We start from the raw sequence: 16,810 nt of genomic DNA, 5'->3' as shown, positions 1-16,810 counted from the left end.
AAATTTTAATATGGTTTTTTAAAAAAAAAAAAAAAAAAAAAAAAAAAAAAAAGTCAATGAAGCCTCTTCCTTTCTCTGCTCATCTAAAACCCCCTAGCTCCATCCACAAACTCTCCAGGGCTCTCCCACCCCCATCTCCATGCCAGGCCTACTCCTGCAGGGCCCTCCTTCCGAGTGGCTCGTACCGGCCAGCAGGGGGCAGACAACGATTTTCTGTCGTTTGCGGCTGCGCTCTGGCGTCCACTTGTCTCAGGCTTCCGCTTAGCTCGTGCCTGGATACGCTTCCCTAGCAACGGTTTCCTTAGCAACAGGAGGACGCGGGCTGGAGGGCTTGGTTCCTGGCGTGTTCCTAGCACCTGCTTGGGGTCAGAGCCCCTAACAGACCATGTCGGAGATCCTGTGCCAGTGGCTCAACCAGGAATTGAAGGTGTCCCGGACCGTGAGTGAGTGACCACGGTCGAGCGCAGGGGGCGAGGGGCGAGGGGCGAGGGCTGCGCGAGGGCGTCCAGCCTGGAGCGCCGCGCACTGGTGGAAGGTGGACCAAGTGCGAGCTGTGCAGGTGGGGCACCTGCGGGGCCGGGCAGCCCACAGCCGGGGGGGCCGGTACCGCGACTACCCTACAGCTCACGGGTTTTTCGACTACCCTACAGCTCACTGCAGTCCTGCTTGCCACTCTGGCGTGACCCCTCATCAAGGGACGCCCGGGCTCCCAGCTGTGAGGTCCAAGCGATCCGCAGGGTTAGTGAGGGCTGTTCCTACCGAGAGGGAACTTCGCTTGACCCCAGCATTGTCCCCCCCCCCATGCCATCAGAAGCATGGTGCTCCTCCAAGACACTGAAATAGGAGGCCCCTGGGTAGGTTAAGATCCCCTCTCTGTGCATTGTCCAGTCTGGAGAGGATCCTACTTCCTACATGCCTCAGCAGCCTGGCAAGAGAGGGCATGTGCAAAGTATAGTGTTTACATTTACAAATTTTAGAAATTTGAAACTCAAATCTTACAAACCTTAGCTATTTATGACCACTGTTTATTCTTGCCTGAAGTTGACCTTACTCAACTAACCTGATTTTACCCTAATCGTGAAGTTACCACCCAAAGCTTCTCTATTTCACAACCACAGAAGCAATTTTACAAGTTGGGAGTTAATTCCAGCACAGCACTGCACTCCCTCTCAACCTCATTCTCTTGTTCTTGCAGTAGGAGTTCATTTTTCAGTTGGTATGAGTTTTGCTCAAGGCAAGAGGCTTTCAGCACAAAATATTGCAGTCAGTTTTCCCAGAAGAACCCTTGCATAATACCAGCTTGCTACTGGAGGGCAGAGGTGCCAAGTCTACCTCAGGTCACCCACAGACATGGCTAGATCAGTGGTATTTCTGTGGGCAAAGTATTTATCAGTATGAGATTTTTAACATTGAACACCTCCAGTTGCATTTCTATGGCATAAACTCAATGGTTTCGTTGCCAAACCATCACCCACACACTTCCTAGGAGCTCCAGAAACTTCTTTCCCAGAGTTCTGTGGTTATCCCATTGTGTCTGTGTTTCTCTCCTCAAATATGATGCTGACCTCAGAACAATATTTCACGTTGATCATTTCTTATTCCTTTCTCATCCTAGGAGCCAAAATGTGATATCATGCCCTCAAGGTGTACTCTTCTCCCCCCCCAATAAAAGCAGTTACAGTTTGCTTATTTGGTTCATTTTTTAATTAGTTAAAATGATACTACCTTTTGCTCAAATCCCCAATGCTCTATTGCAGATTGGAACACTTTTGGGAAAAGTAAATAAAATTAATAAGAAACATAAAAACGGTAGATGTCATTGTAATTGTAATGTGTCTGGGGAATTTTGGTAACAGAGACAGGAAGGATGATTTCATTTTGTGAAGATTAAAAGCCTGGAGATGTTTTAAGTAAGAAGTTTTACAACATAAGTTATGAATGGAAAATTCCTGGCATCTTCATTTCCGAAGTGTAAATCTGGAAGCTGTTAGCAGAGACTGCATTCTGATGCAGTATCTTGCCTTTCATTTGCTAGCAATACATACCAGCTTCTTTTTTTACGAATTTTTTATTTTATTTATCATTCTTATTATTTTTCAATTTCCTATAGGGCATATGCACTCACCAGAGAAAAACAGAAAGAGAAAGAAAGAGGGAAAGTGTGAAAGCAAGCCACCCCACTAGGAACTTGAACCAAGGTCCTCCATGTGGGAGACTAGCGCCTTAACCACCATGCCACCTGCAGGCCCCCATATTCATTTCTTGATCTCAAGTGCTATACTGTGTCTAAGAAGAGAAAATGATCTGGTCCTAGAGGTAACCAAATTGTTACACATTATAATAATACAGTAGCTATTATATTTTAAGAATTTATTAGAATAATATAATTACATTGTTATATTTATATAAAAGGCCATTGAGGCTATAAGGAACACAGGCAACTGTGGAAGGAAACAAGATAGGGTCTGTGCACTGTCTGCTATGCCCCTTCGTTAGGTAAGCTGCCTTGTGTTCTACGGTGTATAATGGAAAACTTTGGATGATTTATAGAACTCATGATGGAGGAACTGTAAGTGGGTACAACCCCTGGGGAAAGCAATTCAGCAGATTGGGGGTAAGGATCATGTAAGAACAAAGATTTGGATGCTATATGGCCTGGGTTGAAAACTTATTCGCCACCTACTAGCTAGTGACCTTGAGCAAGGAATTTACCTCAATTTCATCATACTTAAAAATAGCAGAATGATGTTGTAATACCTCTTCCAGTTGCATCAAGGTTAAATGAGATAATAAATATAAAGCATTTATGACAGTATTTGGGGCATAGTAAATGACAAATCATACTTCTTAACATTGATCATATAAAATAAAATCACAAAGACGTGAGGATATTTGAAGAAAGGTAGTTGCTACATGGATTATAGAGTCCAAAATAAAAATGAGGAACAATCTGAATCTTATTCAGTAATCTAATACTTGGATAAATAATGCATCATTCATTCTATGGATTGTTATGTAGTTATTAGAAAAAAATGATTTAGTTGCTGTAATTGCAATATAAGCTATAGCTTGATCAAAGAGACCTTGATAATTGCTCAGGTTTACACACTTAGCAGGTCCTAGAACTAAGATTTGAACCTAAATTTGGGTTTGTACTTTAGGAACTATACTGTATATAAGAGGAAAAAATATATACATATACACAAATACATACACACACACACACACACACACACACATACAACTAATTCCCCAAACATATTTATTTGAGCTCCTTTTATAAGAGTTATTGCATAGTTTGAGGTCACAAGAAGTACAGAAACTGTCAGAGTATGTTACAACTTCACAGAGCATAATCTAATTCCTAGATGGTCAAGTGGCAAAGGTAGATTTTTTTTGGTATTCATTTAGAAGTGGTTCAGTCCACACGTCTTCTGGGACAAAGAAGATGAGAATATCAAGAGAGTGCATTTGCTGCCTTGATGGGGTTCAATAATGTTTGTGCCATTGGAAGGGCAGCCAAAGCCAATGGATTTCTGTGTAATTCTGAAAGGTGGATGCCAATTTGGATAATGTGTATTATATTAAATTTTGTATGCCTGGACCACCCAAGATATTTCAGTAAAAACAATGAATTCCAATCGTCTCAGTTGTGACTACCCTTCTTCTAATAAGGGGATAGTACAGGTACCTGGGCACCTGGAGACTTGATCAGCCTCAATATAAGAAGATTTAAAGCTATGTAACCAAAGTTAATGATCTTCAGTGAGTTAAACTTAACTAGACCATTTCTCCTAGAAAATAATATGCAGATGTGCATTTTAATGAAATGCCTTGAAATACAAAACAGCAGGAAATTACATCTGAAATTGAAGCGATTATTTTATAATTAAAAATAAGCAAAATAATGTCAATAAACAATTTGCTATACAATTCTTTAAGAACTCTCAGTTATTTTCAAGAATAAACATTGTGTGTTCTATAAAATTCTTACAAATTTACCATGAATAGGAACTAGCATCAGAATTTCATAACTAAAGTCTCCATAAATAACACTGGAGACCGTGTGGAAGGAGGGTGGGAGAGTGGAAGAGTTAGGAAATGAAATTAGGGAGAAAAATAGAAAGGTAAGACATTTGTGGGACACAGAAATGGTTTACTACCTGTTGTTGATAACATGTATAGTATTATCAACTAGACTGTTCTGAGGTGTATTTCATACAAGATAAATGATGTATAGCAATTGAATGTATAATACGAATAATAATAATAGTAATAAATAATAAGTAAATAATCAAAAAAAGAAAAAAGTTAATTGGGACCAGCAGTAAGAGTAATGGCTATGTCGCTGGACTCCCATGTAGTCGAGCACGGTTCACGTCCCGGACCCGGTGGCTTAAAAGTCACGCCGGGCGCGTGTGCGTGTGTGCCCAAGATCCCGAGAGGAGAACGGAGGAGAAAGGATTACGGCATGGCCATCCCCCCTGGGGGGTGATTTCTCGCTTTCTGTCTCTATGTCTCTCTCTGTCTGTCTGGCGAGCGCACGTGCCCTATAGCAATAACCTCTCAAAAAAAAAAGAGTGAATTTCATGATATTTACTTTATACATCTATTGAGATAGTCATGTGGTTTTGTATATTATTATATTGAAAAGTTGTTCATATTAAATAAGTTTTGTTTGTTAACCAAAATTTCTGAAAAATAATCTCCTTAAATAGACAGAGGCCTTAAAATTTCACCTATTGTACTGGTCAGATCCTTTGGAAAGATGAATGTACAAAACATTCATATTCTATTGGACTTTTGGTGTAGCCATATTAAAATTTTAAATATTTTATTATGCATATTTAAATATTTTAGACAGTTTTAGATATTGTTATTGTTAGTAATAAAGCATCGATAAAGAGAAAATTAAGTTTAGAAAAGTTAAGTATCTCTCAGTCTCAATTTTATAATGTGAAATGTTGGAATAATAATCTATAAGTCCCAAATTTTATGCCCTATGAAGTAAGAATGTTAATTACAATAGATTTGGGAGCATATCAAATGAGATTATAATTGGAAAACATCTACCCCACTGCCTAACACCTGCTAGATGCTCAATAAACATTAACTATTTTATCTGCTTTTTTAGAATATTACTTAATATACTGCCTGCCACGTCAGAGGCACTTTGTAAATTATTCTTTTTTACTTAAATTTATTTATTCACGTTCATTCACTGTCCATCATGACAACATACAAAATGAGATTTTCCATCCAGAGTACACTGTCTATTGACTCAATCACGCACATCAGCATACATGTTATCCTTTATTACATGAGAGTTTATGAGTGTGGCGAAAGTAGGTATTGTTTCAGAGTGAGCATTATTGATTCGTTTTGTCTTGCGATCACCTTAGATACTTTGATCCTCAGCCATGCGATTTCAGTAACTCTGTTTTATTACTTGAAGCAAATTGTTAGGAATTGTTTTATACTAAGAGAAATGATATTTTCCATATTTTATAAGCCAGGATACCAATTTATTACGGGGACAACGATAGCAGAATAGTTTATGCTGGCATTCACTTAGGGGAAGACCAAATTTATAGAGCAGACTGCGTACAGACAATCAAAAAGTAGGTATTACCAAAGAACCCTTAAATCAAACTAATATTTAATGTGTTTCAGTTTTTTGACCTGGAGATATTTTATCTAGATAGTAGTGACAGGTGCGATTAGATTAGCTTAGGGTCTGAGTTCCTACCTCCAGAGCCCACTTAGAAAAGCCGCACTGTTTTTTCAGTGTCAGTGTTCCTTCGACTACCATGAGCTTCTGAAATTTCAGTATTTGTGAATTCTTCTATTGTCAGAGCAAATTTCCATTGTGTTTAATGTTAATTTATACATTCCAAGATTATTGCTTATGTAATATATAAACAATTTAAACAGAAGAATTCGGGGGAGTTTTAAAAAATAGTCTATGCTTTTTGTCCATTGGTTTTGTTTTTCTAAATGGGTTTTTATATATGGCTAGTCCAGTCGTACTTTGTTAAATCCTAGCAGTTTCGATTTTGCAGAGTGAAATTCTCTGCTCTTTATCCTAAACTGTAGGGGCATATTTTATTTGGATCTCCTTGTGCACTAACTATATTTTGTTGATTTTTGTCTAGACCTTTTCAAAAGTATCAGGTCGTATTTTAAATAAAGAATAGAGACAACAAAAATTCTAAATAATATTTATTAATACACAATATTTTAGAATGTATCGTGGTGACTTTACAATACTATAGAATCATATAAATTTAGATTTGAAAAAGACTTTTCAACATCATTTAATTTTTCTCTGGCAGATAAGAAATTAAATAAGATAAGTTTAGAGTTTTCTTTAGGTTTCTGCAGTTAGGCAGGGGCACATTAGCAGTAGATTCTGGTCCTGCTGTTCATTCTTCTTTTAACTGAGCGTCTATTAAATTTTACGTTGTTTATCACTGTGTATCTTTAAAGCACGTTTTCTCATTGAGTCATGAGAAAATATATTTTTTTCTGATATAAAGCAACATTTTGATATTTCCTGGCCTTCTCAGCTTTGTTTTTCTTTATTAAAAGTTGGTCTTCACTGACTAAAAATTGATACAGCAATTCTAATAGCAGAAGGCCATTGTGTAAATAAAAGCCAATTTTTTTTTGAGAGGTTTTTGCTATAGGGCATGTGCACTCGCCAGACAGACAGAGAGAGACAGAGAGACAGAAAGCTAGAAATCACCCTCCGTGGGGATGGCCACGCTGCAATCCCTTCTCCTCTGGTCTCCTCTCAGGATCTTAGGCACACATGCACACGTGCCCAGCGTGAGTTTTAAGCCACCGGGTCCAGGACGCAAACCGTGGTTGATGACGTGGGGATCCAGTGACATAGCCATTACACTAACTGCTGGTCCCAATAAAAGCCAATTTTTAAGACACGAAGTTCAAAGAAACAAATGACACCCGGTATTTTTGCAATTAAATAGGGCTATACAATTGAGATTTAGTTTTAGGTAGTAAATCTTGAGGCTTGTGATAAAGCCTTCATAGGAGAAAATTACAAAGGTTAGCTATCTTACACAAAAAGAAAAAAAAAAAATTGTCAGAGCTCCTTAGCCAGAGACCACAGGACACTTGTAATTGAACAAAGTTGGGGTTCTTGAGTTACAACAGTAGAAACCACATAGCATGGGGATCTACTGGGCATCTCAGTAAGAAGGATTTAGAAAGGATTTGGGTTTGGCTTGGCCAAAGAGTACAGTGATTAAGAGCCATTAATAAGAAGCCAGATTCCACATGACTGACCATAGTTCAAATCCCTGCCACAGTGGCCTGAAAAGACATACCAAGCACAGGTGCAAGTATGCCCCCAAATCCTGACAGGATGGCAAAATGAAGGAAAAAGGATTGTGACAAGACCCCAGCCCACTGGTGATTTTCTCTCTCTCTCTCTCTCATGAATACACAGACTCTCTGGCAATAAAGAAAGAGAGAATAAAAGAGAGAAAAAAAAGGCAAGAAAGAGAGAGAGAGAAAGAAGGACTTGGTCTTACATTAGGTGTTTTTTGAAGAGGATTCTAGGAAGTGGTGCTTTGCTCTAAATTGGATGCTATCAAGAAAAATACACAATTCTGTAACTGCATAGCTTAATAAATTGTATCTACTAAATGGAGAGAATGAAGCAAGGCAAAGCTGTGAATGGTAAAGAAGCAGCAATAACAAAGCCAGAATAGGGAGATGTTTGGTGATTTTTGTGTTCTGAGCGATATTCTTGTTTTGGTCTGAAGTCGGACATAATCACAGAGGAACTTATTTTTTGTCTTGCTCCTCAGGGTCACAGTGTAGCCTTGTCTGAGGCTGTTTTACTATTGGTTACGTTCAGCAGCAGAATGCCAAGACATAGCCCAGCCATGGGAGAGCCCAGGACCCCAAGGCCTAATAAGACCAAGCTAGTTCCCAGCCACCAGCATTTGCTTTTCTCTCTCTCAAGTGAAAGTAAATTTGCTTGGCTTTTATAAGAGCTGATAATGCAGGCTACATCTTTGTCCCTTTAGTGAAGAAACAAAGGTGACTGGGCATAGTATGGTATAGGCCTAGTAGGTCTACAGTTATTTATCTGCAATTGCCAGTCCCCAAATCGCTGAAAACTAGAAGTTTGTCTATGATTCATTTGGCAGCAAAACTTGACTAGAAATGCTGCAAAGCTGTTTATCTTTATTTATCCTACAGATCGTGATTGTTTAAATATTTTGCTGTAGAGATCAACTGCATTTGATTATAGGTGCTTCCTCAAATTGATGGGGAGAGGGGGTTGGAGGAGGGTAGCACTAAAAGTGGTCCCATGTCTGAATTTAGGGACAGTGGAGGATATTTGCTTCCTAAGTACTGAAATACTTTTTAAATAAGAACATTTGTACTGTAGACACTGAAGATCTATAACTGAGTTTATAAATTACATAATTAATGTGACCCTTTTTCCTTGAATTAGAAGATAGTAATACTAACAATAAAAGTTGCAGTGCACACTTACTATGGACCTGGTATCATGCTAAGCACACTACATGCAGTTTCTAATGTAATTCTGAAAATACCCAGTAAGAGAGGTAATGGTCTCTCTCTCTACCTCTTAAGTTATGGGCTTAAGACGTAGAGCCCATCAGTTTCCCTTTTTTATAAATAAGAAATTATGGCAATATATATTATTGCTCAAGGTCAAGCAGAAACTGTTGCTCCAGAACCTCTGCTTTTTTCATTATCTTATTGAAATGGGGGTAGCTTTATGTGCCTTCTCCAGTGGCTCAGGGCCACTTCATTTACTGTCCAGCCTAACATAGGCCCACAGTCAAAGATTCTAGCAGAAGAAGACCATAGTAATGGGGACTACACCTGTAACTAGGAAGATTGAAAGCAGGTTTGAGTTGTTCCTGAACAACCTTAATTCCAGATGAAAATCATTTGGGGATCAGAGTGGAGAGCAGTCATCAGTGGGCTCCCATGGTTCATTAATTTTTTATATTCAATCACTTTTTCTTGTCCTGGAGTCAACCCACCTCTTCTCCCTGTAAGAAATTCCAGTTAGTAGTGGAAAATCAGCTTATGGAGGGTGTCATCATAAAATTAGTCATAGCATTCAGTACATTTAGTGGGATGAAAAAACAAAGGGAAAAAATAAGTATTCCTTTTCTTTTTTCTCACTCTGTCTCCCCATCACCTTCTTGTTCTTTCTCTCTTTCTAGCTTATCTGTCTTTTGCCTTTATGCCTTTTAATCTATATATTTCTAGTTTATATACTTTTCCTTCATCTTTTTTTAAATCTAATTTTTAAAATCTAATTTCTTAAATATATTCTTTTCTCCTTTTCTTTTTTCTTTCTCTCTTTTCTTTTTTCTCCAAGTTTCCTTTTTATTGCTTTCATCATAATCTTTGCTCATTGTCCTCTTTTCTGCTAATGTAACACACAGTAAATCTGAAGTGTCCTATGCTTAAAAAGCTGCAGACACAAGATTTTGTGCTTGCTATTTTGTGGAAAACTACTCTGACAATGAGAACATGTTTACTGTCCTTCCTTGACCTTTATACCGTAAGCATCTTTATTTTATCCATATACAAATTGTTTTATTAATATGTCATGCCATTTCCAAGGAAGTAAATAATTATTTTATTTTCATGGTAACATTTTGTAGCAAATAATTTGCTATGGATGATTTGTCTTGCTACATTAAAGGTGACAGGATAGGATTCTGTTATTTCATAGTTATTCACAAATTGGATTTCAGGCATTCAATCAACATCAACAACAGGCACAGAGCAAATTCCCATGGGAGGGAGGAGAGGAATGAGATTGCGTGAAGATGACATTGCAACAGCTCCTGAACTGAAAGCAGAAAGCTGAAAACTGGGCCAATAGCCTTAACAGCCTAAAATTTAAAAATAAATAAATAAATAAATAAATAAATAAATAATGCATCCATAGTGTGACAATCACTCCATGCTAAATGTCTCTACAAAACTAGGAGAATAGGGATGGGCTAGGGAAAAGAGAAAAGAGAAAAAGCAAAGGCCAGAAGAAAGCAACCTACAGAAGAGGTGGAAGGCACAGCAGACAAACTGAGGGCAGTGGTGGCAGCGGAACCAGAAAACAGCATTCATGGCAAGCAATGGGCTGGGAGAAGGATATGCACATGCATACAATCTGCCCTTTGGGGACATTTAGAGACATTTAGATTTGAAGGTGCTTCCAAGACTACTGATGTTTGATGCCTGAAGACACTTGCTAAGTAACCTACATCATTTAGGGTGAGATCAAGAAAGTCCTGCTCATGTTGGTAGCATCACAAAGCAGCACAACATTCAAGTGGTGCCTTGTTAAAGTCTGGGTAGTGGAATGCCTTGGTTATAAAGTACTGACTTAACAGTACCTCAGAGCTAGCTGCATTAAAGAGTTGGTGAATTACATGAATTTAGAATTTTCCTGGTAGAAGCTTCAGGAGATACTTGTTCTTTAATTATATTTTCAAAAGGATGATGTTGGTGTTTAAAATTAGGACACAGCTTTGGAAGGATGGTATAACTGATAAGGAAAGAATGTATCATAATTTTAGAAGGGTATAGTTCTGCCTGAATAGTTTTACAGTAATGATAATATTGGCCTGCCTCATGAATATCTTGCTAAAATTCATTAAGAGCTGCCAGACTTTAGGCTTTAAAATAATGCAATGGGAGTCTTTTCACATGAACTGTAGTGGAGCACAAGTTTGCATGATTAGAAGTTTTCATCCACCTGGAGCTTGCAAAAGTTCCATCTCTTTACTTGTTGCTGAAGTGATCCATAGACAAGTCATTTATTTATCCTGAAGGTTTTGTACCCTTTCTTTTTACAACTGTGAATCAAAAATCACATAACGATAGTCAATAGAATCTAATGCTAGACAGTCTGGGTACTCACCTAAGTAAACAGTATCAAGGAGTTGATATATTTTTAAACTACCTTTATTATTATATCTACTCAACCGAAGCATGGGGATACTATTAGAGTATAAAGAATTTTTAGAATAATTATGCAAGTCTTAGATAAAATTGTGGACTAGTATTAGATATGCAAAAGAGTTATATTCTTACATAACATGTAGTCTTCTGGGTAATGCCCTTGCACAGTGGCTTTACAGAGTCATTTACCTCACTCTCTGCTGCAAATAGTGCAACCAAGTACCAGCTCTATAAATCAAGAAGAAATGCTATTTCTCATATTCAGTTAGCCACATCAAATAGATAAAATAAAACAATCTGATATGACCAAGATTGTGAAACTGCGATGATATTTAATATTGGGTTGTCGAAAAAGTCGTGACTTTTTTGTTTTTCTATATAAACACATGTCATGGCATTTCCAACAACCCAATATTTTGGTGTTGCCTAAAGGATCCCGATGAGAGCATACTAAAGAAAGATTTTGAAAAAAATTTAAAAGATGATAACTTTGATTTCTGGTGATATAAAGACTGCCAATTTTATGCATTGTCTTTACATACCATTAACTCTGTATCTTTGACTTCATAAAAAAAATACAAGTTATCTAAAAACTGAGGACTTTTTTAAAAAAATCAATTTCTATTTTTAACACTTAAAAATAATGTTTTTTTCTGTACTTATCATTATGTACCTACTCATGGTGGGGATAGTATACATAAATTCTCATATATTTCACACCTACAATCTTTAAAATAGCATTCCAAAATACACATAGATGTGCTTCTCTCTGTTCTAGAAATGTTAAACAGAATGGTTAAGCAAGTGGCCTGAATAAGAAAGAAATAGAAAGCTTGAGTAAACCAATTACAAGCAATGAAATGGAATCAGTGATAAATAACCTCCCAACGAAGAAAAGCCCAGGTCCTGATGGTTTCATTTCTGAATTTTAGAAAACTTTCAAGGAAGAGTTAACCCCCATTCTACTCATACTATTTCAAAAGATCCAAAAGGAAAGAATCCTCTCAAATTCATTTTATAAAGCCTCCATCACCCTCAGCCTCAAATAGACAAGGACATAACACAAAGAAGAAAACTAAAGACCAATATCTCTAATTAATATAGATGTAAAAATTCTCAACAAGATACTAACAAATTGCATTCAATGACACATAAAAAAGATTATACACCACGATTAGGTAGGCTTTATTCCAGGGATGCAAGGATAGTTCAATATTCACAAAACCATAAATGTAATGCACCATATTAACAGAAAAAAAGATAAAAGATATATAATCATATCAATGTGGAAAAGGTGTTAGATAAAATACAATATCCCTTTATGATTAAGACTCTCAGCAAAATTGGCAAAGAAGGGATGTTTTCCAATAAAAGCCATATATATGAAAAATTCATAGCTAACTTTATACTGAATGGGAAAAGCTGAAAGATTTTCCAATAAAAACTAGAATGAAACAAGGCTGCCCACTTTCACGCTCCTTTTCAATATAGTGCTGGAAGTCCTAGCCAATGCAATTAGAAAAGAGAATTAAATAAAAGGCATTCAAATAAGGAAAGAAGAGGTGAAATTATCTCTTTTTGCAGATGACATTATTATATACATATTCATGTTGGGTAATTCATTTTATAAGTTGTAGTAATGTACAATCACAAAAGACTCTGTATTGCCAAAACCATATTGTGCAAGAAGAATGGATTGGAATAGGAGGCGTCTCACTCTGTGACTCCAAAATATGTTACAAAGCCATAATAGTATAAGCAACAGGATATTGACACAAAAACAGTCACGTGGACCAATGGAACAGAATAGAGACCACAGAAATGAACCCCAAACCATAAAGCCAACTAATTTTTGACAAGTGGTACCAGTCAATCCAGTGGGGAAAGGGAAACCTCTTTAGCAAATGGTGCTGGAAAAACTGGGTATCCACCTGCAGAAAGATGAATCTGAATCCCTGTCTCTCACCATTAACAAAAATAAGCTCAAAATGGATAAAAGATCTAAACCTAAGGCCTCAAACTATATACCTGCTGGTGAACAATGCAGGAGAAATTCTGGGCGACATCATAGGAGGCAGACTTCTTAAATAAGACTCCTAAAGCACAGAAAATAGTCTCAAAAATAGACAAGTGGGATTATATCTGTTTTAAAAGCTTCTACTCAGCACAAGAAACAATAGTGAATCAGCAACCCTTGGAGTGGGAGAATATATTTGTAAACTATGCCTCAGATAATGGACTAATAACAAGAATACACAGGACAGCTTCCCTCCCCCCCCCAAAAAAAAAACTAATTAAAAGATGGGCAAATGAGCTGAACAGAGTTTCCTAAAACACATGTACAACCAAAAAGCATGTATAAAAAGTACTTGACATCCCCAATTATAAGGGAAATGTAAGTCAAAACCACAAAGGGATAAAACATAATCCTGGTCAGAATGGCTAAGATTAAAAAAATAAAAGATTATAAATGCTGATGAGGCTGTGGTGAAATGGGAACTCTCATACACTACTGGTAGGAGTGTAAATTAGTACAGCCACTGTGAGGAGCAATATATAGATTTCTTAAAGACCTACAAATAGAATTACCATACAATCCAGCAATTCCACTCCAGGATACCTATCCAAAGAAGAGGAATACGCTCAGTTAGAAAAGTGCTTGCACATCCATGTTTATTGCAGAATTATTCACAGTTGCTAAGACATGGAACCAGCACTAATGTCCACAAGCAGATGAATGCATTGAAAAAGTGTGCAGTTTGTATCAAATGCCTGGGTGTCATTGATTTTATGGCTGAAGAGTATTCCATAGAGTACATATGCTACATTTTAAAAATCTACTCATCTAGTTTTGGACAGTTGGGGTGATTCTGTGTCCTAGCAATTGTGAATAGTGTTTCAACAAACTGGATGTGAAGTGTTTTACGAACTGAGGGTTTTTCCATTCTTTGGGGAAATACCTAAGAGTGGAATCCTGCTCAATATATGTTGGATGTCTGCACTCTACAGCAGAAACTGAAAAATTGGAAGGTATAATATCAGGGAGGGCAATTGTGGATAGTAGAGATAGTGGGGGGATGAGAAATAGGGAGTGGGTAATAGGGAGAGGGAGGGGTATAGGTGAAAAAAATTATAGGTTTAATTGACACAAAAATGAAAACTTATTCGCTGATGATAATGTATAGGATAATGTCTTTGTCTTGACTGATATGCACTGCATTCATGCTAAGGAAAAAATAGCACGTTTTGTACACTGTAAAGACGTAATTAAATGTAACTAATAAATATCTTAAGAAGAAAAAATGTGGAACATATACACTATGGGATACTACTCAGTCATAAAATACAACAAGATCCTGGCATTTGATAGAAAGTAGATGAACATGGAAGATTTACTGCTAAGCAAAGCAATCCAGGTTATGAAAGAGAGCCACTATATGTCCCCATTTAATATACACCAAATGTCCGCACCCCATGGTGGAAACTGAAGGTTTGGAACATATAAAAGCATGGAGAACAATTGCAGATACTAGATACAGTGGGGGAGGAGGGTAGGAAATGGGGGAGCATGAGAGGAAGGGAATCAAGGGGAAAAAGAAAGAAGCAAAGCATTTAAGGGACAGAAAAATGGAAAATTATCTATGATGATAGCATGTATGATAATACTTTTAACTGGACTAATAATGTACAATGTATTTATGCTGGGAAAATTCATGTTACAAGCCGTAATGATATACAGTGGTTGAATGTATAAAAATTAATTAATTAATTAATTAATTAATTTAATAAATAGAATAAAATAAAATAAAATACCAAGTGGCTTGCCATTGCACAGCTGGTAAGTAGCAGAGCCAAGATTTCAGTACAGATGTTTCTGGCTCCAAAGTCAGTTTTCCTTTGAGATTATCACCATCATTGCATAGGACATCCACTAGACCACACTGTCCCTTCTGGACCACAAAGAAAACCTTGATAATGTTTAATAGTCTCTATTTACGAAGGTGCAGATGATTTTATTAAAATATCCCTTGCTTTAGATGTCAAAATGGAGTCTTTGTTATATGAAGTTAGATTGACCTCATTTAGGCATCACATAGGTTGCATGGATAACTAAACTATTAGATTGAAAGTATCTTGAAGATTTGTTTTTAGAGCTAGTGTTCTTTATAAAATATATTGGTTGTATTTTGTTTAATTTTTATCAGAACTTAGGTTTATTTTTCTTTCAAAATCTTTCATACCATCAATTATTGATTTATATTTATTTGGAGACCTTTATAAGATATCTACTGTTAAACATGTATCTTTTCCTTTGTCTAGTAAAAGGCGTTTCTAGAAATATGTTCATGGCATTTTGAGTTCAAGTTAAATTATAGTCTTGACAGTGTATTCATAATGAGAATATTTTGACTTTATATGCAACATTATTTTCACTATTATTTTATCTCAATGTTTCAAATTAAAGGTCCCAAGTCATTTGCAAAGGTGTTTTCCAGTGGTTATCTAATTGGAGAAGTTCTGCACAAGTTTGAACTTCAGGATGATTTTTCAGAGTTTACAGAAAGCAGGTCAGTGAGACTATTTCTTATTTATAAAAGATGCTGATTCCTTAGGACTGTGGCATGGCTATCTCCCCTAGGAGGTTCTTTCTCATTTTCCCTCTCTCTCTCTCTCTCTCTTTTTTTTTTTTTTTTTTTTTTTAAACGGTTATGAGATATAGCTCAGAAAGACAGAGAGAGACAGAAAGCAAGAAATCACCCCCCAGGGAGGATAGCCACACGGCAATCCCTTCTCCTCCATTCTCCTCTCAGGATCTTGTTCATGCACGCACAAGTGCCCAGCATGAGTTTAAGCCATCGGGTCTGAGACTTGAACCACAGTCAACTACATGGGAGTCCAGAGACATAGCCATTACACTAACTGCTGGTTCCCCCTCTCTTTCTTTATCTCTCTCCAGTGAACATACGTGCCCTGTAGCAAAATTAATATATACGTATATGTATAGAATTCATTTTTAATAAAAAAATCCGTAGTTGTTTTGTTTTAGTATCTATATTGATATAATTATGTACTATAATTCACAATTTTAAAGCACTTAATTTCATAGTTTTAGTATATTCATATATATTCACAACCATCACCACTGTTTAATCACCTAGCCCCTGATACCCACTAATGGGCTTTTGCTATCTGAGTTTCACAAGTTTGCAAATTTTTTATCAATGGAATCATATAATGTATGTTATTTTGTGACCACAGTCTTCCACTTATGTTTTCAAGGTTCATCCATGTTGTAACTTGTAACAGTACTTTTTCTATTTATTTTTCAGAACAATTTTAATTTTACAATTATAACATACTACATTTTGTTTATTCATTTATCAATTGATGGATTTTTGAGTTATTTTCACTTTTTTTTGGCTATTGTAAGTCATCCTCTACAAACACTGTGCTTTTACATAGATATATTTTTATTCCTCTTGAATATATATTTAGGAGTGGAATTTCTGACTTAAATGATCTATGTTTACATTTTGAGAAATACCTAAACAGTTTTTTAAAATATCTATATCATTTATATTTACACAGGAAGTGTATGAGGGTTTCAATTCCTCCATATTTCCATCTTAAGTTTCTATTGTCTAATTTTTTATTATAGTCGAACTAGTGCGTGTAAAGTGGTGACTCACTGTGATTTTGATTTGCATTTCCTGAATAACTAGTGATTTTGAACATCTTTTTATTTGATTATTTGTCATTTGTTTAACTTCATATACAATACAGATCACTGGTGAAATGTCTGTTCATATCCTTTGCT

The 16,810-nt window shown here is 36.5% G+C and overlaps 1 protein-coding gene and 1 long non-coding RNA gene across 3 annotated transcripts in view; one reads left to right on the top strand and one right to left on the bottom strand.

The window, feature by feature from the left end:
* The window catches only part of LOC102500478 (uncharacterized), a 33,845-nt gene extending 33,586 nt beyond the window's left edge, over window positions 1-259 (bottom strand). Inside the window, exon 1 of the long non-coding RNA XR_335664.1 lies at window positions 186-259. This is a non-coding gene — a long non-coding RNA (uncharacterized LOC102500478). The remainder of the gene's footprint in view (window positions 1-185) is intronic.
* Window positions 260-334: 75 nt separating this feature from the next.
* The window catches only part of SPEF2 (sperm flagellar and cilia associated 2), a 210,248-nt gene continuing 193,772 nt past the window's right edge, over window positions 335-16,810 (top strand). For both annotated transcript variants that reach the window (XM_006156330.2, XM_027774883.1), the window contains exons 1-2: window positions 335-443; window positions 15,458-15,560. In XM_006156330.2, coding sequence (XP_006156392.1) covers window positions 386-443; window positions 15,458-15,560 — 161 coding nt within the window. In that variant the 5' untranslated portion in view covers window positions 335-385. The remainder of the gene's footprint in view (window positions 444-15,457; window positions 15,561-16,810) is intronic.

This window comes from Tupaia chinensis, unplaced genomic scaffold, assembly GCF_000334495.1.
Source record: "Tupaia chinensis unplaced genomic scaffold, TupChi_1.0 Scaffold000489_1, whole genome shotgun sequence".
In the NCBI taxonomy this organism is placed as follows: Eukaryota; Metazoa; Chordata; class Mammalia; order Scandentia; family Tupaiidae; genus Tupaia; species Tupaia belangeri.
This window is presented reverse-complemented; position numbering and strand designations above follow the sequence as displayed.